Source organism: Dreissena polymorpha, chromosome 3, assembly GCF_020536995.1.
Source record: "Dreissena polymorpha isolate Duluth1 chromosome 3, UMN_Dpol_1.0, whole genome shotgun sequence".
In the NCBI taxonomy this organism is placed as follows: Eukaryota; Metazoa; Mollusca; class Bivalvia; order Myida; family Dreissenidae; genus Dreissena; species Dreissena polymorpha.
In genome coordinates, this window is record NC_068357.1 from 63,323,072 (window position 1) to 63,345,734 (window position 22,663).

The 22,663-nt window shown below is 37.3% G+C and overlaps 1 protein-coding gene across 4 annotated transcripts in view; it reads right to left on the bottom strand.

The window, feature by feature from the left end:
• LOC127874454 (radial spoke head 10 homolog B-like) overlaps positions 1–22,663 on the bottom strand; it is a 64,651-nt gene that overhangs the window by 6,499 nt on the left and 35,489 nt on the right. For 3 of the 4 annotated variants that reach the window (XM_052418785.1, XM_052418784.1, XM_052418787.1), the window contains 11 exons: positions 20,794–20,930; positions 19,735–19,846; positions 16,616–16,695; positions 15,062–15,156; positions 13,050–13,103; positions 12,789–12,899; positions 10,334–10,495; positions 9,545–9,688; positions 9,135–9,225; positions 8,130–8,279; positions 6,434–6,463 (listed from right to left, as the gene is read on the bottom strand). In XM_052418785.1, coding sequence (XP_052274745.1) covers positions 6,434–6,463; positions 8,130–8,279; positions 9,135–9,225; positions 9,545–9,688; positions 10,334–10,495; positions 12,789–12,899; positions 13,050–13,103; positions 15,062–15,156; positions 16,616–16,695; positions 19,735–19,846; positions 20,794–20,930 — 1,166 coding nt within the window. The remainder of the gene's footprint in view (positions 1–6,433; positions 6,464–8,129; positions 8,280–9,134; positions 9,226–9,544; positions 9,689–10,333; positions 10,496–12,788; positions 12,900–13,049; positions 13,104–15,061; positions 15,157–16,615; positions 16,696–19,734; positions 19,847–20,793; positions 20,931–22,663) is intronic. The other variant, XM_052418786.1, reaches the window with a different exon arrangement.

Genomic DNA, 22,663 nt, shown 5'->3' on the forward strand with positions numbered 1-22,663 from the left:
TTTTTTTTCAAATTCAAGGGGAGATAATTCTGGACTTATAACTCTGATATTGCTCATTTCCAATAGGGTTTGACTTATAACTCAGATAAAGACACTGCAAGTTGGGAAATAATTGGATGAAAACTGTGGACTTTATTGCGTAAACAAGCCTAATTTCACAATTTTCTTAAATTCAAGGGGAGATAATTCTGGACTTTTTACTCTGATGTAACCCATTTTCGATAGGGTTCGAGTCCTCATTAATATAAAGACACTGAACAAGTTTGAAAAGAATCGGATGCAAACTGTGGACTTAATCGCGTAAACAAGAAAAAGTATAACGCACGGACGGACGGATGACGGAAACCACGCCATGACATAAGCACTTCCGGCCTTCGGCCAGTAGAGCTAAAAACTGCTCCACCACCTGTTGGCCATGTTTTTTTAACTGACCCAGACCATTTTCAAACTGCACCAAGATAATAATTAATTATTATGATTCAAATAAATGATCAAAGCAAAATATTACTTCTAGAGGGTTCACAAGCTTTTTCTTTAATTTGACCTGGTTACCTAGTTTTGACGCTACTTGATCAAGTTTCAAACTGGAACTAGATATGAAAGGGACAAAAGTTCTCAGCAAGTTTCAGAAAGATGGGCTTTAAATGTGACCTCTTGAATGTTCACACAATAAATTTATGACGCATGACAGACAAAGCACAACAGACAAAAAGTGATCACAAAAGCTAATCAAAACAATATTGTGCTCAGGTGAGCTAAAAATGCAGGTGCAAAAAATCACTCGATGTATTTTGTTGTCTAATACAATTATATCACTAATTTGCATATATTGTGTAGCAAAACAAATAATGCAACCGTGATCATTTTTTTCCCCGTGAAATTCCATTATTACCACTATCTAACCAATTCTGTAACAAGGAAGTCCTAGCGACAAATATCCTCAGCTGAGCTTTTTTGGACCATTAGATGGACTTGAGTTTGAGCCAGCATGATTCAATCATGACTTCTACACATTGTCTAAATGACCTCAGCTCAAATTGTCATATTGTTGCCCAGTTTGATGAAAATCCTTTAATTGGGTAAAGGGCATATGTAAAAGACACGAAAAAGAGGATCAAACTTTTGACCTTGACCTTGTATGACAGACTCAGGCTTTCTGCAGATCATCACAATGACCTAAAAATTGTAGCAAAGTGTCAACCAAATCTTCAAATGATATAGAAGATATGGACCAAACACAAACATTGAGGCTAAAACATCTGACCTTGAAGTATAACCTTGACCTTGAGTTAAGGAACACCAAACTTTCAACCCCTGACCTGATAAAAGGCACAAACTTATTAAGAAAACAACAAGATAGATCAAAATGAATAAAATATGTGCCCATAGTGCATTGATGCTCTCACGTTCAACTTTTGTCTTGAAACTCTGCTTATGTTATATACAAGCTGTTTATCGCCAAACATAACTTCTAAATGTGACCTTGACCTTAGGGGTAATGAAACACTTGATATTCAATCTCCTAACAGTAATCATTTGTGGTAGGTTTTCTTAAAATTGAATGTTTAATGAAAAAGTTACATCCTGGACAATTTTTTGTGTGTCCAAATTTACCTTTGACCTCTAAGTATGACCCTGACCTCTGAGGTAGAAAGACAGGTTATACACTTAAAATGTCGTGTCCACAGTGTTGTGATAAGTGATTTTTATATAGAATGATGAATTATAATGTTGTAGTCCAATATAGCTGTTTAATGGCCAGCTTTGATCTCTGAAGACCTTAAAGGGGCCTTTTCACAGATTTTGGCATTTTTTTAACTTATTCATTAAATGCTTTATATTGATAAATGTAAACATTGGATCATAAAAGCTCTAGTAAAAAATCAAGAAAAAAATTAAAAAAAGGAAAAGAACATTGCCCGGAGCAGGTTTCGAACCAGTGACCCCTGGAGTCCTGCCAGAGTCCTGAAGTAAAAACGCTTTAGCCTACTGAGCTATTCCGCCGAGTACACTTTTGTGACGTATTTTATACCTTATATAAGCAATATTCGTAGTTTCACAAAATTTAACGACAAAAACAGAACTCTCCAAATTATTCAATCGTTTCGCGTTGCAACGCTTTATATTTTTTAGGTTTTAAAATCGTCAAAAGATGCATATAATGGCTATATTAGAGCATGGTTAATGTTCAGTATTACTGTTTCCTCACAAATATCATAACTAAAACGAAAACTTACGAATCTGAAACAACTTTTTTCAATTTTGTCAATTTACCAAAGCGTGAAAAGATCCCTTTAACCTTTGAGGTATGGAGACAAGTGCATCCTGCAACACATTGTCTTATGATGAATTGATATGTCTAATTATGTAATGCATTGGTTCCAAGTGATTGTAAAGTCCATCCACATATGGAAATGCCATGGCTGAGACAGGAATTTTCAAGCTGCTTTATGGCCAAATTTGACTATTGACCTCTGACAGTGACCTTGACATTTAAGGAAGAGAGAAGGATGGTGCACTTGCAATGCTATTTCTCCATGGTTGTCATTTGTTTTGTTTTTCAAATAGCATGATGAACAACAAACTTACAGCTCATTTAGGCTATTAATGGCCAAATAAAATCTTTATAGAGTAACCTGGACTTATGAAATGGGAGAGACAAGTTTCAAATGCAATATTTTTCCTGATGATTGCTTGCATTTGTTCCAAGTTATTTCAAAATCCATTTATATATGGCATGGTTTTGGCAGAAACCGGAATTTTTAATCTGTTTTATGGCAAAATTGAAAATTGAAAATCTAAGTGTCACCTGGCGATTTAAGGCATGGAGACAGCTTCTACATGGGACCGTCATCTAATGACGGTGGACATTTATGCATTTTTTTTTATATCCATCAACATATGGAGCCAAGTTAAGACTCAGATATGAAGTTCCTTACAGACTGACAGACACACATACTAACAATGTGACTGCTCTAGTCTGCCTTTGACGAAGGGGCACATGAAGATATTCATCAATTTAATATATAACAGGCTCACAGGAAAAATGACAATAAGACAACTATAATGTTTGCACTTTGAACTCATTGATTAATACATTAATACCAGCAACATGCCAATATAATAGACCACAACTATAGGGCTTTGAAATAACTGTGTGAATCAAATTTCATCAGCTGATAAACTATCCCAAAAATAAAACATGCAAACAAGTACTAAGACTACAATTTGCCGTGCTGTGTTTCCATTCTGCCTCTGGCACACTGCAGCAAGTACGTGTGCAAGCCATACCTGCAGCAATCTGGATATTCTCTTCAGTCGCTCCCGTAAGTAATATTATAGGCACTTTGAGGGAAAGAGAGAGATATGAAACACACATTAGTGCTCCAGAGTGTTTTCAGTTGTTCTAGGAGTTTTTTTTTAACCCTTTCAGTGCGGGAACCATATTTTAAAAGCCTTTGCAGACAGTTTGGATCCAGATGAGACGCCACAGAATGTGGCGTCTCATCAGGATCCAAACTGTTTGCTATTCTGATAGTATTCTTTGAAAAAAATCGAAGAAAATGCTAATTTAAGAAATTCTGCAGACGACATTTTAGCAGACCACAAATTTCCCAGCATGCAAAGGGTTAAAATTTTGATGAAGCATGTGCATTCAATAGAAGTTAACCCTTTGCATGCTGGGAAATTTGTCTTCTGCTAAAATGTCGTCTGCTGAATTTCTTAAATAAGCATTTTCTTTGATTTTTTTCAAAGAATACTATCAGGATATCAAACAGGTCGGATCCTGATGAGACGCCACGTTCTGTGGCGTCTCATCTGGATCCAAACTGTTTGCAAAGGCCTTCAAAATTCGGTTCCCGCACTGAAAGGGTTAATATTATGACATGAAGTTATGAAGCCGGTTGTGTATTTCACATTTTAGAAGTTGAATACGGGGCATAACTATAACATATAAGCCACATCTTTGAAAATAGGTCTTATGATGTTGCCAATTTAGATCCAGATCAGACATATTTCCACATGACACAGTTCTTTGGAAAACATAAATTCAGCGTGCAGGATCACATGACTTTGTGGGAACCGGTAAGGGGTGCTTTTTTGGAATAACTTTTTTAAACAATTTTTCTTAAGAATTTCAACTACTGCATAAAAGACAGATTTTTATGCTGCTTATGGCAATGTGAAATACATCATAATTACTTTATTTAATAAGCATGTGATGTTGTTAAAAAATTCTATGTGTACTGCATTCATTTATACTGTTGCGCTTCAAGCAATGAGAAATTTTGTCACCGATTTCAGACGTATTCAAGGATTTATTCTTATACATGTACCTTTAGATATCGACACAAACTGCAAGAAAAACTGTCTTTTATGCACTTTTGCAAATGAATTCCAATAACTTGAGATATTTGCAAAAATAAAGCTCTTAACGCTGTGTTTACATTTTGTCCATCCCGTGTGTAAACCCCTGACAACCCCGTTGATTCTGCACTCTGAAATTACACATTTCCTTTTTCATTTCCTATGGAACAATTCATGCAATTTTGTAAAAAGCATGTTGAAAGAGTACGAGAACTTTGTCAACAAGCTTTTGTCACAGACAGATGGACAGATAGACTGACATACGTAACCTGCTAATCATGAAAGTAATAACTTATTGAGAAAATCTAATAAAATACAGATGAAAAAAAAATTGATTAATACATGTATATGCAATACTCTCTGTGAAATATTGATCAATATTTATAATTATTTGTATATTTTTAAAATTACTTGATGACTGGCTTTGATAAAAGCATTTTTCCTAAAAAATTAACTTAAATGGAGATATTAACTCATCATATCACGGATTTCCGCAACAACGAATAAACCATTTAATACCAATTAATGACAAATTACGAGGGCAAAGCAGGCCCTTGATTGCTCATCTGTGTAATTTGGAGAGGCCAGGGGCATGATTTGCACAATCTAAGTCTAAGACCACAATCTCACGAAAAATACCAAATATACAAGAGCTTGTCACAGTAGTGCCAAATCCCTGCCGAAATGTGTTTGCTTGTATGACAACATTGGTTTTAGAGAGTAGAACAATATTTGTAAAACATGGCACCTGTGTCATCTATTTATATTTCAATGATCGATTAGTTACATAGTCTTGGAGTTATGCTGTAGAGAATAAAATATATGGAAATGAAAGAAAGGGAGGTAATTAAAAAAGAAGACGATAAACAGATACTGTTCTTGATCACTGTATTTTTCCTTAAACTCATTCATTTTACAGTGAATACTTCACTGTTCAAATTTAAATATTATTGTAAAATTAGATAAAGGGGGATATTAAAAAGCTAAAATATAAACTTTGAAATTAAATTAAATATAATTTAAAATTATAAGTAAATAAAATAAAAAATAAAACAAGGGACAAAATTGTCACAAAACCAGGTTTTCATTGTGAAAAAAAATCTGATAAAGGGAGAAAACTCAAACTGAACTTTTGAAATGAACAAACAAAATTAACCCCCTTTGTAAGTTTGTTTTTAAAAAAAATCTATTTTTAGTCGTGGCGACCTTGACATTGGAGATATTGACGTGATTCTTTCGTGCGACACACCGTCCCATGATGGTGACAAAACAAATGTGCCAAATGATTTTAAAATCTCACAATGAATGACATAGTTATGGCCAGGACAAGCTCATTTATGGCCATTTTTGACCTTTGAACTCAAAGTGTGACCTTGACCTTGGAGATATCGACGTAATTATTTTGCGCGACACACCGTCCAATGATGGTGAACAAATGTGCCAAATGATTTTAAAATCTGACAATGAACGACATAGTTATGGCCCGGACAAGCTTGTTCCGCCCGCCCGCCAGCCGGCCAGCCAGCCCGCCCGCATTCGCCAATCTAATAACCAGTTTTTTCCTTCGGAAAATCTGGTTAATAAAAAACCTGGTTAAAAATAATAAAAAATAAAGGGAAATAATTAAAAAACTACGTCCAAAAGAGTTATGGTTCATGTTCACTGCACTTCTGCACTGCACTCACTGCCATCTGTTTATATTTCTAGTTTCAAGTAAATCCCTTCAGTAGATTTAGAGTTATGATCACAAATAAAGGGAGATAATTAAAAAACTATGGTAGATAAGAGTTTATTGACAAAATGCAGCCCCAAGAGCTCAAATCTGCATTGCACAGGAGAGCTACACATACCAGGATAGATGTTTGATATAACATTCATAGACTAGTAATTGAATGTGATAAATGATGAAATATTTGTAATGATAAATCAATAAAGATTTACATAACAAATACTACACACATCCAATAGTCAATTCAGCCAATCCATAAAACTATTCCATTTGTAATTGCTACAAAGTGATATTTTTAACTAATCTAATGTCTAATCCATAATTTATAAAACTTACTCTTGTTCAATTTTGTTCCTATATCCTTAACTAGCAAAGGAAAATATAAATAAATTGCAATATCTGTAAACTGTAAAAAAAACTTCAATTGCATGCAATCAAAAATAGTTTAAGAAACATTAAAACAATAATTAGGGATGGCATGGAATACCAAAATCAGTATTTTAAAATTTACATTTTCAATTTAAAAAAAAAATCAAATATTTGGATGATGTGATGTGAACTATTTTGCACTTCAGAGACAATCTTGATTCATATTTAAGTGCCAAATGTCCACTAACATGGTATAACTTGTATATGCCTTTACAATTTGTGCTTTTTATTTGTAAAAAACTGCCAGACTTGTTTGAATTGCACTTATAGTAAAAAAATAAATAAACAAGCCTCACAAGAAACACTATGAAAAGCTTAAATTTGGTCAATGTTAACTGTTTAGTACCGCCCAATGTAATTGTGTATTACTGACCACTGACACTGTCCGCCCCATGTAATTGTGTATCACTGACCACTGACACTGTCCGCCCAATGTAATTGTGTATCACTGACCACTGACACCAATCTGTTCATTCAATCTAGTCTGACATGTGACATGGGACTATATGGTCCATTGAAATTATTGTATTTTGTAAAATTTGGTGAAACAATGGCGTCAAGTCGACTAAAAACTACTTTTTACCAATGGAAAATGATCAGATTATAAATAATAAAACCTATTTGCCAATAATAACATGGCATTTTAACTTTTCAAATGGCAAATTTTATCTTTAATTCAACAAATTTTGCCATTCCTAAAAATAATCATTTTACCAATAGTGTCATGTTCAAACAATTTTGTGTAAAAATACCTTAAAAACAAATAGGAACATAGGATTTCCTACAGTTTTCCCTTAGGAGCTTCACAAATATGAGACCCAGTCCTTAAAAAAATTCTTGAGCCTGTTCAAACTTTAAAGTAGGCTTCAGTGGCCTGTTTCCCTAACTCGTTTTTCTATTATAAAGTTGATGGTTTATGCAAAAAAGTATTTTTATAAAGTGTTTGCATTTCATCTACAATTTTCATTTATAGCTTGTAATATCTTTACAAGGAATTTTTGAACAAGTAATTGCAATATGAAAATAAGTGAGTTTAAAGAGGTGGATTAGTTCAGCTTTCAATATTCATAGACAGGTGATCCCTGTTAAAATGATCAATTTTTTGTTTAATAGAGACTATAGTAAAACAGATATATATTTTTTTAATCTTGATGGTATTTTGAACCACAACTTCCCAATTTGAAGCTTAACCAGTTAAAACAGACTTAAGAATTTATCAGAAATCAAGGCCATGAATTCAGACGCTAAGACACTCACCCTCAAATTTTTTTATTTCATCTAAAATGGGTATTTAAATCTAGTGATATCTTGAGATGGAATCTATAAACAAGTTATTGCAATATAAGTCGCGTTCTGAGAAAACTGGGCATAATGCATGTGCGTAAAGTGTCGTCCCAGATAAGTCTGTGCAGCCAGCACAGGCCAATCAGGGACGACACTTTCCGCTTTTATGATATTTTAGGTTTTAAGAAAGTCTCTTCTAAGCAAAAATCGAGTTTAGGCGGAAAGTGTCATCCCTGATTAGCCTGTGTGGATGACACTTTACGCACATGCATTATGCCCAGTTTTTTCAGAACACGACTTATATGAACAAGCCGCTCACCCTGCTGTGTGTGCCCCTCCCCGTCCTCCTCAGTGTGACCTCCGAGTGTCTGACCCTCGATGGAGACCGTGCTGTGTACAAGCTTGTCCTCCTCCATCGTGGCTGTACTCATGAACGAGGAACTCTTGTGCTGCTCAGTGCCTGGACCATCTGTTGGGGAATACATTGGGAAAATGGGGCTAAATGCATGTTAGTAAAGTGTTGTTCCAGAGACCCTCTGTGGGGGAAAACATTGGGAAAATGGGGCTCAATGCATGTAAGTAAAGTGTCGTTCCAGATTAGCCTGTCTGCACAGACTTATCAGGGACGAAATTTTACGCCTAGACTGGATTTTCCCTGAGAATGGACTTCTTTTCATTTTTTTTTACAATAAACGTTTTAAGTGTCATCCCTAATTATCCTGTCAGGACTGCATAGGCTAATCTGGGTGGACAATTATGCACATGCATTAAGCCCTGTTTTCACAGAGCGAGGCTCGAATAACATTTACTTTGAATGGAATATATAAACCGCACCGAAAAGCCAAAATAATAGTGCACAGTTGCGAAACAGTCACAAAAAGGTTAGATTAGATAGGGCAGAAATAAAGATTGTTATCAATTATTTACAGTGAAATTATATTTCTTTATGGAAATTCATGATAACTTGTTATTCAATGCTTTTCACATGTTTTCATAGGTAACTCAGCGATTTTTTCCTTCTTTATAAAGTATCAGGAAATGTCACTTTCCAACTGGGAAAAAAACTAAAAACTTCCCAATTGCTGTCCGAAAAATCCCAATTTGGCTTTAACCTAAGTAAATATAATATTGAAAACTTAGGCAAAAAATCAAATACACCAATTTCCCAATTTGAAATCTTCATGAGACATATTTAACCAATTTCAGTTTTTTTTTTCGCAATAATTTTCCCAATATATATCTGGTACCCGTTCTTTTCCCTATGGGAAAAAAAAAGTGCTGTTACTTCTTAAGGTTTTCAATGTGATACATGATACAGTCCTACCTTTAGCTGAGCCGTGTCTGCTGTGGGTGTCCCCTTGACCCCCGTCTGAGGCAGCACCAGTCACATTGGAGATACGTTTAGAATACACTTCCTGTCAATGAAAAATGGAAATAGCAATCACATAACTTTTGAATTTTTTTTAAAAACAATGGACGATAAAAATTGCACATGCATAACTCCATGGTGTAAGAAACGATTGTATGCAATTTTGAATATTGTACATTGAAAGGTGCAGGCCAACTTCTCTTGATATTGGTCTACAGACTGACAGACGTACATTCGTAAATCATTCTAGTATACAACCCTGTACTTCTTAACATGTATGCATGAGGTAAATTTTTCTCAAAATAAACTCTAAATAGTGCCCACATTTCTCAGTTTTATAACCACCCATACTGCAGCAGACATACCGGGTCCTGGCCCTTGGATGCTGGCCCCTCACCAGTCTTGATGGTCCCCTCAGCAGACGACACAGCGCGGGTGGGGGAGGCTGTCTCTGGGGACTGGCCATCACGTGGGGTACCATGTGCTACAGACTGCTCATCAACACCACCCTGAAAACAGTCAGCAGTATATTGGGTAAAAAGGGCTGAATTTATGTGCCTTAAGTGTCAGCACAGGCTAATCAGGGACGACACTTTACACCTAAACTGGATTTTTGCTTAGGAGGGACTTCCTTTAAGAAGAAACACACAATAAAAGCAGACTACACAGGCTAATCTGGCCCGACACTTTATGCACTTGCATTAAACCCAGTTTACCCAGAACTAGGATCGGGGAGCCAGTCTCTGGGGACTTATTGCCATCAGACTGCAGTGGGAGATCAGTATACAGTTTTTTAGCCTCATTCTGGTAAAACTGGGTTTAATGCATTTGCAGGTATGCACAGACTAATCAGAGAGGACAAATTCTGCTTAAACGGGATTGTTAGTAAAAAGAGACTTAATAAATTCAATATTTCCTGAAAAGGGGAAAGTGTCGTTCCTGATTAGCATGTGCAGACTGCACAGGCTAATCTGGGATGACACTTAATGCACATGCTTTAAGCCCTATTTTCCCAGAACATGGTTTGTTTTATGCCTTAACTTTCCAAAATGGGTTTGTTAAGATAGTTGAACAGTTAGTTTAAGAGGAATTTCAAGACAAATTATAAATTCAAAACTACATGACGACATGTTTTTTCTAACATGCATTCATACCTGACTGGTGAGCCGGGAGGGAGAGTTTGGTATTGAGTACATGCTTTCATCCTTCGTGATGCCTGTAGAGGGGCGAGGAGTGCTGGGGTCCTTGACAACTGCCTCAGTGACATACAGTTCTGCGCAACCAATCAATGCCTCGAAGAACTCCATGAAGCACATCTGGGAATGCATTCACTCATGTGAACAACATAGATCGTAAAGAGAGCATTCAATGTGATATGTAAACTTGCATGATGTTCATATGGAGTGTACAAATACAAATGTATCAAACACCCACAAACATACCTCCAGTTCGAGTTTGTAGCTGACCTACACAACACTATACAAATGTATCAAACACCCACAAACATATCTCCAGTTCGAAGTTGTAGCTGACCTACACAACACTCAATACAAATGTATCAAACACCCGCAAACATACCTCCAGTTCAAGGTTGTAGCTGACCTACACAACACTCAATACAAATGTATCAAACACCCTCAAAAATACCTCCAGTTCAAGGTTGTAGCTGACCTACACAACACTCAATACAAATGTTTCAAACACCCACAAACATACCACCAGTTCGAGGTTGTAGCTGACCTATACAACACTCAATACAAATGTACCAAACACCCACAAACATACCTCCAGTTCGAGGTTGTAGCTGACCTACACAACACTCATAACAAATGTATCAAACACCCACAAACATACCTCCAGTTCGAGGTTGTAGCTGACATACACAACACTCAATACAAATGTATAAAACACCCGCAAACATACCTCCAGTTCAAGGTTGTAGCTGACCTACACAACACTCAATACAAATGTATCAAACACCCGCAAACATACCTTCAGTTCGAGGTTGTAGCTGACCTACACAACACTCAATACAAATGTACCAAACACCCACAAACATACCTCCAGTTCGAGGTTGTAGCTGACCTACACAACACTCAATACAAATGTATGAAACACCCACAAACATACCTCCGGTTCGAGATTGTAGCTGACCTACACAACACTCAATACAAATTTACCAAACACCCACAAACATATCTCCAGTTCAGGGTTGTAGCTGACCTACTAAACACTCAATACAAATGTATCAAACACCCACAAACATACCTCCAGTTCGAGGTTGTAGCTGACCTACACAACACTCAATACAAATGAGCTGACCTACACAACACTCAATACAAATGTATCAAACACCCACAAACATACCTCCAGTTTGAGGTTGTAGCTGACCTTCACAACACTCAATACAAATGTATGAAACACCCACAAACATACCTCCAGTACAAGGTTGTAGCTGACCTACACAACACTCAATACATATGTATCAAACACCCACAAACATACCTCCAGTTCAAGGTTGTAGCTGACTTACACAACACTAAATACAAATGTATCAAACACCCACAAACATACCTCAAGTTCGAGGTTGTAGCTGACCTACACAACACTCAATACAAATGTAACAAACACCCACAAACGTACCTCCAGTTCGAGGTTGTAGCTGACCTTCACAACACTCAATACAAATGTACCAAACACCCACAAACATATCTCCAGTTCGAGGTTGTAGCTGACCTACACAACACTCAATACAAATGTACCAAACACCCACAAACATACCTCCAGTTCGAGGTTGTAGCTGACCTACACAACACTCAATACAAATGTACCAAACACCCACAAGCATACCTCCAGTTCGAGGTTGTAGCTGACCTACACAACACTCAATACAAATGCATCAAACACCCACAAACATACCTCCAGTTCGAGGTTGTAGCTGACCTACACAACACTCAATACAAATGTTCCAAACACCCACAAACATACCTCCAGTTCAAGGTTGTAGCTGACCTAGACAACACTCAATACAAATGTATCAAACACCCACAAACATACCTCCAGTTCAAGGTTGTAGCTGACTTACACAACACTCAATACAAATGTATCAAACACCCACAAACATACCTCCAGTTCGAGGTTGTAGCTGACCTACACAACACTCAATACAAATGTATCAAACACCCACAAACGTACCTCCAGTTCGAGGTTGTAGCTGACCTTCACAACACTCAATACAAATGTATCAAACACCCACAAACATACCTCCAGTTCGAGGTTGTAGCTGACCTACACAACACTCAATACAAATGTATCAAACACCCACAAACATACCTCCAGTTCGAGGTTGTAGCTGACCTACACAACACTCAATACAAATGTATCAAACACCCACAAACATACCTCCAGTTCAAGGTTGTAGCTGACCTACACAACACTCAATGCAAATGTACCAAACACCCACAAACATACCTCCAGTTCAAGGTTGTAGCTGACCTAGACAACACTCAATACAAATGTATCAAACACCCACAAACATACCTCCAGTTCAAGGCTGTTGCTGACCTAGACAACACTCAATACAAATGTATCAAACACCCACAAACATACCTCCAGTTCGAGGTTGTAGCTGCCTTCCCCGTCAGTCACATTGGGATCATCCTTGGCCAGTGTATCTATCACTCCCTTGGCTGTCAGGTCTGCATTGATCAGCTTCAGGTCCTGTAGGAACAGTAGGAAATAAAAATAATGTATGAAACATACTGTGCACTAAAGATAAAAGTCTAGCATAAATAATAGGACATGCACTCAACTTACAAGATGTCTGTTCACTAAATAACAAAGTCATTAAGTAATAAACATAACACTGACCTGTATCATGAACAGGAATTCTCTCATCTTCAAGGCAAGGTCATGAGGAGCTTGCTGCAAAAAACAACACCTAAACTTATAAAATATGCAATACATAAATACATCACAGATAATTTGCAAATCCAAACGATACAAAATTACAAAAGTTAATTTATTTTAAATGTTTTCAGTTGAGATATCTCGGTCCTAATTTAAGTATAAATGTCATGTTTAATACCAACACCACTATTTTCAGTTTATAGCTTTTTCTAATCTAGCAATACACTTCCGCCTGAAGCTTTTGTGCATAATTAACAGTTGATAACATGAGCCATGTCATGCAAAAATGGGTGTTATGACATATGTGGCCAGCATTGCTGCAGACCAGTTGCACAGGCAAATCAGGGATAATGCCACACATACATTGAGCCGGACTTTACACACATGCTTTAAGCCTGTTATTTCCCAAAGCGTGGTCCAATTACTTATTAATTATAGCGCTGGTGCTTAGAAATAGTGTATCGTATAAACAATGTATTGCAACATTTGTCATACAAGAGCCCTATTTTACAGTTTAATTCTTAAAAACCATTAAAAAAATTATCTTTTAAGACTTGAGGATATCACTTCAATATTTATGGTAATAGCTCCTACACTTATCTAAGATGTCATATTTTTTAAGTGTCCCGGGCTCATATTCACCAATCCATTTTTTTAATAAAGTATAGACTTAGAACCAAGAAAAATATGTCCACTGTTTGAATATACAAAGGCTTTCAGTAATGATAATGTCTTCAACAAAATGTTCTACAGGAACAATGATTTAGATAAAGGTGGTTAATTACAAGTTTGTCTCAAAAGTAAAGCAAACCTTGAATATTCCAATTTAAAGAATACTCGTTATTCTTGGACATAGGAAATAATGTTCAGACTGTTGAGCTCCAAAGTATTTTTTAATTGTTATATAACTTTCAATCTGATTATTTTCGTCATTATGTGCCAAAATTAATTAATTATCTATCAGAAATACAGACATCAATAAACAGTAAGCATGATTGTAAGCCACTACCTTTTGAGAAAAGGCTTTTATTAAAATTAAATTGAAGGAAACGCTTCAACATCTACATGATTCCCAAAGGATCTACATATTTGAAGCATTGTGAGCTTGAATCATTCAGCAGGTACCAATAATGTTCTGGAAATTCCGAGGTTGGTTCATTTACATGTACTGGTGTTATGTAATGCATACTGACAGAACTGCATTTTTTTAATGCGTATTGTTAAGCATGGACTTTCATTCACAACCATTTTTGTCAACTCAATTAGCCGTACTCTGGGAACTGGGGCTTAATGCATGGGCTTGATGCCTTGAAGCGTTGTCCCAGATAAGCCTGGGGCTTAATGCATGGGCTTGAAGCGTTGTCCCTGATAAGCCTGGGGCTTAATGCATGGGCTTGAAGCGTTGTCCCAGATACGCCTGGGGCTTAATGCATGGGCTTGAAGCGTTGTCCCAGATAAGCCTGGGGCTTAATGCATGGACTTGAAGCGTTGTCCCAGATAAGCCTGTGGGGCATAATGCATGGGCTTGAAGCGTTGTCCCAGATAAGCCTGTGGGGCTTAATGCATGGGCTTTAAGCATTGTCCCAGATAAGCCTGTGGGGCTTAATGCATGGACTTGAAGCGTTGTCCCAGATAAGCCTGTGAAGTCCACACAGGCTAATTAGAGATGACATTTTCCGACTAAACTGGATTTTCAGATTTTCGCTAGGAAGAGAGACTTTCTGTAAACTAAAAATACAAATAAAGGAAGTCTCTTCTCAGTGAAAATTCAGTTTTAGCGTAAAGTGTCATCCCTGATTAGCTTGTGTTGATTTCACAGGCCAATTTGGGATGACACTTTATGCCTATGCATTAAACCCTGTTTTCCCGGAGCAAGGCTCATGTGTATTTATGCCTTCATGAATGTTGTCTGGAGCTCTGCATACAATGTTTAATCAGACAGTCTCCCAGTGTTCCATCGAGTTCCTACTTACTGGTCTAGGTGTGGACAGAGCAGTGAATATCTCGTAGGTTTGATCCAGGTATTCAAGGGCATTGCATGCCCGTCTCTGCTCATGGTAGAAATGTCCTGCAAAACAAAACCACATGTAGCATGGTGTCAACATGATTTCAATGCAATCCTGGTGAAAAACTGACCTTTATTTCTTATTTGCACACATTTTAACATGTAAACCTCTCTCTGGAAAAATGAGGCTGTCAACAAAGTCTATCAAGAACAACACTTTTTGCATTGACTGGATTTTCATGAAGAAACTTTCTTTAACAAAAATAACATACAAGAGTCAAGTTTCCTCCATGATAAGCCAGTTCTTGACACAAAACTTGAAAACTTCAAACTTGACATACATGAATAAATCCCCATTTTGCCAGAGAGCAGCTCATCTTTTTTAGTACATAAATAGGGAGATGAAATTCAAACAAGAAACATTGCTATCACAAATGTCAATGTGTTTGTGCTGCTATTGTTCGAACATACTTAAAAACAAGGGCTGTTTGTAAAACATGCATGCCCCCCATATGGGCTCTCAGTTGTAGTGACAGCCATTTTGTAAATATGTTTTTTGTCACTGTGACCTTGACCTTTGACCTAGTGACCTGAAAATCAATAGGGGTCATCTGCGAGTCATGATCAATGTACCTATGAAGTTTCATGATCATAGCCATAAGCTTTCTTGAGTTATCATCAGGAAACCATTTTACTATTTTGGATCACTGTGACCTTGACCTTTGACCTAGTGACCTGAAAATCAATAGGGGTCATCTGCCAGTCATGATCAATGTACCTATCAAGTTTCATGATCCTAGGCATAAGCGTTCTTGAGTTATCATCCGGAAACCATTTTACTATTTCGGGTCACCGTGACCTTGACCTTTGACCTAGTGACCTGAAAATCATTAGGGGTCATCTGCTAGTCATGATCAATCTACCTATCAAGTTTCATGATCCTAGGCATAAGCGTTCTTGAATATCATCCGGAAACCATTTTACTATTTCGGGTCACCGTGACCTTGACCTTTGACCTAGTGACCTGAAAATCAATAGGGGTCATCTGCTAGTCATAATCAATCTACCTATGAAGTTTCATGATCCTAGGCATAAGCGTTCTTGAATTATCATCCGGAAACCCTTTTACTATTTCGGGTGACAGTGACCTTGACCTTTGACCTAGTGACCTCAAAATCAATAGGGGTCATCTGTGAGTCATGATCAATGTACGTATGAAGTTTCATGATCCTAGGCCTCAGTGTTCTTGAGTTATCGTCTGACAACCACCTGGTGGACGGACCGACCGACAGACCGACCGACCGACAGACTGACATGAGCAAAGCAATACACCCCCTCTTCTTCGAAGGGGGGCATAATAACAACTACTATTATTACAAGCAAATTGTTTGTTAACTTTTTCTTTATGGAGTACATTTACAATAATATCATTGACGCTAGCTATAAATCTTAAATCAGTTAAAAGGACACATGCACGAGATGCATGGGGGTGGGATTTTGTGTCAAACCTAGTTCCACAAACCTTTCACATTGCAAGCGTATCTGAGTATGTGGTCTGAAATAAGCCTAGAGACACACCAGGCCAGCTTTGGGGTTGTTCCCCTGTAATGAGAAACATGTATAAATAGGCAAACTGCAAGCAAATGAGCCACACTTTGGGAAAACATGGCGTAGGGCATGTGCGTAAAGCGTCGTCCCACAATAGCCTGTGCAATCTACACAGGATTATCAAAGACAACGCCTTCTACCTAGACTGAATTTTCATTCAGAGGAAATCATCCTTCAAAACAATGAAATTCCATAAAAGCAAAAAGTGTGGACCTTAATTATCCTGTGTGGACTGCACAGGCTAATAAGGGACAGCACTTTACACACGTTCATTTAACACATATTACTTAACAGTTGGGTTGATCAATACCTAAAGTAAGAGAAAATCTGATGCCTACAACATTTAATCATATAAGATTGCTTCCAGTTAAAAAGTTAATTACACTTAAACTCGCAGAAATGCTTTTTTACCTGTTTGTAGTCCCTTTGAAAACTAAATTTAATATCTTTCTTACTATATTCAAGTTTAAAGGACTTCATACCTAATCCAACAAGATGTGTTTGTGAAACACAATGTCCCCCTATATGATGTTTGACATTGTAGGATGACCTTGACCTTGTGAAGGATGACCTTGACCTTGACCTTTCACCACTCAAAATGTGCAGCTCCATGAGATACACATGCATGCCAAATATCAAGTTGCTATCTTCAATATTGCAAAAGTATTCATAAAATAAGCGATTTGGGCCACATATATTTGACCTCTGACCTTGAAGGATGACCTTGACCTTGACCTTTCACCACTCAAAATGAGCAGCTCCATGAGATGCACATGCATGCCAAATATCAAGTTGCTATCTTCAATATTGCAAAAGTATTCATAAAATGAGCGATTTTGGTCACATATAATTGACCTCTGACCTTGAAGGATGACCTTGACCTTTCACCACTCAAAATGTGCAGCTCCATGAGATACACATGCATGCCAAATATCAAGTTGCTATCTTCAATATTGCAAAAGTATTCATAAAATGAGCGATTTTGGCCACATATATTTGACCTCTGACCTTGAAGGATGACCTTGACCTTTCACCACTCAAAATTTGCAGCTTCATGAGATACACATGCATGCCAAATATGAAGTTGCTATCTTCAATATAGCAAAAGTTATTGCAAAATGTTAAAGTTGGCGCAAACAGACAGACAGACCAACAGACCAACAGACAGACAGGGCAAAAACAATATGTCCCCCACTACTATAGTGGGGGACATAAAAAATATTGATTAGCAGCAGACATAATAAAACCTTAACAGACTGCGAGTTACTTGCAGGCTGTTCTGGTTTTATGCAGTTTGCAAGTCATTTTCAATTTACTTCTGAGAGGGCAGGGGTTAACAAATTGCTTGAACACCAACAAAAAGTTACAGGTTAACATGTGGATTTATCTATTTGCGATAGTCACATAAGAGAACATCTTTTGCTTGCACTCTGACCATTTTCTTACACATCTTTGAATTTTACGTGACAAATCATCTTTCAGAACAACAAGAAACCATCAGAGACGGGTGATGCTCTCCAAAGTGTTTTTTTGTCACAATATTGCACTATATGTTTAGATAAAAGGAAACGTCTTGAGGGCACAGTAGTTGGGGGAACAAGAATTTTTTATATAAAATTTCAAAGGGCCATTACTCTGTGAAAAATCATCCGACCAGAACCTGCTGATAATATGCACATCTCCTCTTAGTAGTGAAGCTTTCCATAAAGTTTCATTGAATTCCAGTCATTAGTTGCTGAGAAATAGCCCAGTAAAGAATTGCACTATATGTACAGTTAATGGAAAATTTTGAAAGGGCCATAACTCTGTGAAAAATCATCGGACCAGAACCCGCTGATAATGTTCACATCTCCTCTTGGTAGTGAAGCTTCCCATAAAGTTTCATTGAATTCTGGTGATTAGTGGCTGAGAAATAGCCCGGACAAGAATTGCACTACATGTACAGTTAATGGAAAATTTCAAAGGGCCATAACTCTGTGAAAAATCACCCGACCAGAACCCGCTGAAAAGATGCACATCTCCTCTTGGTAGTGAAGCTTCCCATAAAGTTTCATTGAATTCCGGTCATTAGTTGCTGAGAAATAGCCCGGACAAGAATTGCACTATTTGTACATTTAATGAAAAATATCAAAGGGCCATAACTCTGTGAAAAATCATCCGACCAGAACCCGCTGATAATATGCACATCTCCTCTTGGTAGTGAAGCTTCCCATAAAGTTTCATTTAATTCCGGTCATTAGTTGCTGAGAAATAGCCCGGACAAAAATTGTGCACGGACGGACACACGAACGGACACACGGACAGACAGACAAAGCGGCGACTATATGCTCCCCCCAACATTTTTTGGGGGAGCATAATAATTTGTAGATCAGAACAACATATACTGCTAGCTGTAGAAAGGTTCTAGTATCTATACACTGTATTTAACCTAATTGCTTTGACATTTTTTAATTATACGAGTCGCGTTCTGAGAAAACTGGGCATAATGCATGTGCGTAAAGTGTTGTCCCAGATTAGCCTTTGCAGTCCACACAGGCTAATCAGAGACGACACTTTCCGCCTAAATTGGATTTTTGCTAAGAAGAGACTTCATTTAAACGAAAAATGTCATAAAAGCAGCAAGTGTCGTCCCTGATTAGCCTGTGCGGATTGCACAGGCTAATCTGGGACAACACTTTACGCACATGCATTTCACAGAACACGACTCATATCATTGAGCCTCATTCTGGGAAAACTGGACTTAATGCAGGTGTGTACAGTATCTTCCAGGATTACCCTGTGCAGTCTGCACAGGCTTATAAGGGACAACACTATCCGCAAAAAATGGATTATTTAAAAAAAATACTTCCTTAAAACTAAATTTTCCATAAAAGCGTAAAGTGTGTCCTTGATCAGCCTGTTGGGACAGACTGCATAGGCTAATCTGGGAAGAGGCTTCATGCATATGCATTAAGGCCTGTTTTCCCAGAGAGAGGATCATATAATTGGTCAATGTAACACTCAATAGACAAGTGAATACTATATGTAACCTACGGGTGATCCTGCTTGTACAGGTGGTAGGCCAGCACAATAAGGTTGTTGATGAACTGTCGCTGCAGAATCCTCTCATGGGGGCTGTGTATCTCCTGGCTGTCTTTCTTGTGCGCTGAAAACAATGGTAAAATATTAGCCTTGCTCTGGCAAAACAGGGCTTATTGCATACGAATTAAGTGTAGTCCCAGATTAGCCCATTCCGCTGTTATGGTATTTTTTGTTTCCCGGAAGTTTATTCTTAGGAAATCTCCAGTTTAAGCGGAACATGACATCTAGGCTAATATGGCACAACACTTTTTGTGCTTGCATTAAGCCCTGGTTTGCCCAGATAACTGCACAGATATTTTTCATATACATCTCAGTGATCCAAATCAGGAAAGGCCTGCTAGACCTGCACTGGTAAATTTGAAGAGGACTCCCTCTGATTCTCATTTACAGGTCGATAAGTTCCTTATATTTGCTTGCTCTTATGAACATGTAATTATATAAGAAATTAGGCTTGCTAATTTGAATGAGTTTTACTATTATTTTCGTATGCCATTGACTAAACATGGTTAAAGAGTAAGCATGTGTATTTATTATCTACATATTGTGTTCAGAAGTGGTTAATATCCAACTGGCACATGGTAATGTAACTTCTTACAAACACTAGCACACTATGATACAGGGATGGTTATTCATATTGGGCTTCAGCTTCACTCATCAAGTCCAATAGGTAAAATCCTAACCTTCATGATGTTGAAAATGTTTCATTTAAACTTCATGATACATGTGAGCCTTGTTCTGGGCTTAATGAATATGCATAAAGTGTCGTCCAAGATAAGACTTTGTAGTTAGCACCAGATAATCAGGGATGACACTCTCTGCAAAGACTGGATTTTCCTTTAGAAGAGACGTCATTTAAACGAAAAAATTCCATAAAAGCTGAAATTGTCGTCCTTGATTAACCAGTGCAGATGGCACTGGCTTATTTGTGACTTTTGATGCACATGCATTAAGCCCATTGTTCCCAGAAAGAGGCTCATTTTGCCATCCTATCACAATCTTCCCAATATTCACCTAGCATGCGGTCCATGTCAGTAAGCGTACGTTCTTTGTGATGGAGTCGGGTGTCCTTCAAGAATCTCCAGAACTGCATCTTGTTCATGACAAACGTGTTGTCAGGACTCTCCTCATGTCCCAGAGAGCTGTAGAAACTGTAATCAAGATTGGACTTGGATTTTAGCTACAATTTCAACATGAAACATGTAAATATTTTACATACTCTAAAAAACCTTATAAATTAGTATTAATTATTAGTCTTAATTATAATCTGATAAAATAAATGGAATATAGGGTCAGTTTTGATTAAAGATAAGTTTATTTGATTAGTATCAACACATACACAATTATTTTAAGCTAGTTTCTCAGGTTTTCTTAGCCATGATAAATTATTTATTCTAAGGTTACCAAGAATTGTTCTACTTTCCCACTCAATTTAACTTCAAATCTAATCAGTGTTTGGTATATGACATAATCACAAACAAAACAAGACTATTCCCAAGCAATATATGTCCCTTACCGGCTCCACCATTGTCAGAAATTCCACCATTGTCAGAATTTTTTTATTATTATTTGTTGCCACAGCAACCAGAATTTTTGACGTAGGAACAAAATGAAATGACGTGCATAATGTCCATACTGCCAACTATCCATGTTTCAAGTTTCATGAAAAAATATGAAGAACTTCAAGTTATCGCAGGATCCAGAAAACCACCATTTTCAGCAGTATTTTTAGTCTATTTGTTGCCATAGCAACCAGAATTTTTGATGTTGGAACAAAATGAAATATCGTGCATAATGTCCATATTGCCAGAGCTCCAGATAAGGATTTGTGAAATTAGTAACGGTACTGCCACTGACAGAAAGAAAAGGAGTAACGCTTAAAATCAATTAGTACCTGTACTACCATATCCAAAAATACAGGTAGTACTGTACTACCCGTGTTCTTGGATATTGAAGGGTGTATAACTGACTTTACAGAAACATTTGCAGCAATTATAATAAATATATGTAGCTTCTTAAACAGTTACTGTATTATGTTTTCCATTCTGAATTATGATGCTAATACAACTACACATAAAAACTCATGACTAATACTATTTCTTCATTTTTCTTGACAAGAAAACACAAGCCAACTAGTAAGCTAAGTAAATGAACACTTATTTCACTGTCTCATCGGTTTCCCATAGTGTTTTCTAACGTTTTACGCCACCGATGCAATCAAATCATTTAATATTGGGGCGACAATGTCTTTTTCTGGCTTTACAGAGATTATGTCAGGATGGTTAGAAGACACCGTATGTAGTCATTATATGCCAACAAAGTGTTGTTTTGAGCTGCTTTCGGTTAAGCCGGCATTCAATTGCGCGCAGACATATAGTTTTTGACGGATTAACAAGTTACAGGAAATCACGCGACAGAATAGACAATAATATTTGAACCCAGTCTACAACTTTTCGGTAGTTTAAATTAACGAAAAGCGCCGTTAGGTTAGAGACCAACAAATCACGCCGCGCTGACGCAGACGTATCTGTACAGCCAGATTTTTTTCGTAAATGCGTAAAATGGATATTAATGTCGTAATTGTACGTCCAGTTTATAAAAATAAATGCGTAAATCTTCATGAAAAAGGCGTATTTACGGCTGTACGGCCCTTATCTGGAGCTCTGCATATTGCCATCTATCCATGTTTCAAGTTTCATGAAAAAATATGAAGAACTTTCAAAGTTATCGCAGGATCCAGAAAATTGTGACAGACAGGCTGACTGACAGACAGAGTGCAAACCATAAGTCCCCTCCGGTGAAACCGGTAGGGGACTAACAAGCAATACACAATATATCAGCTATATCCTGATCTGGTAGGGGACTAACAAGCAATACACAATAT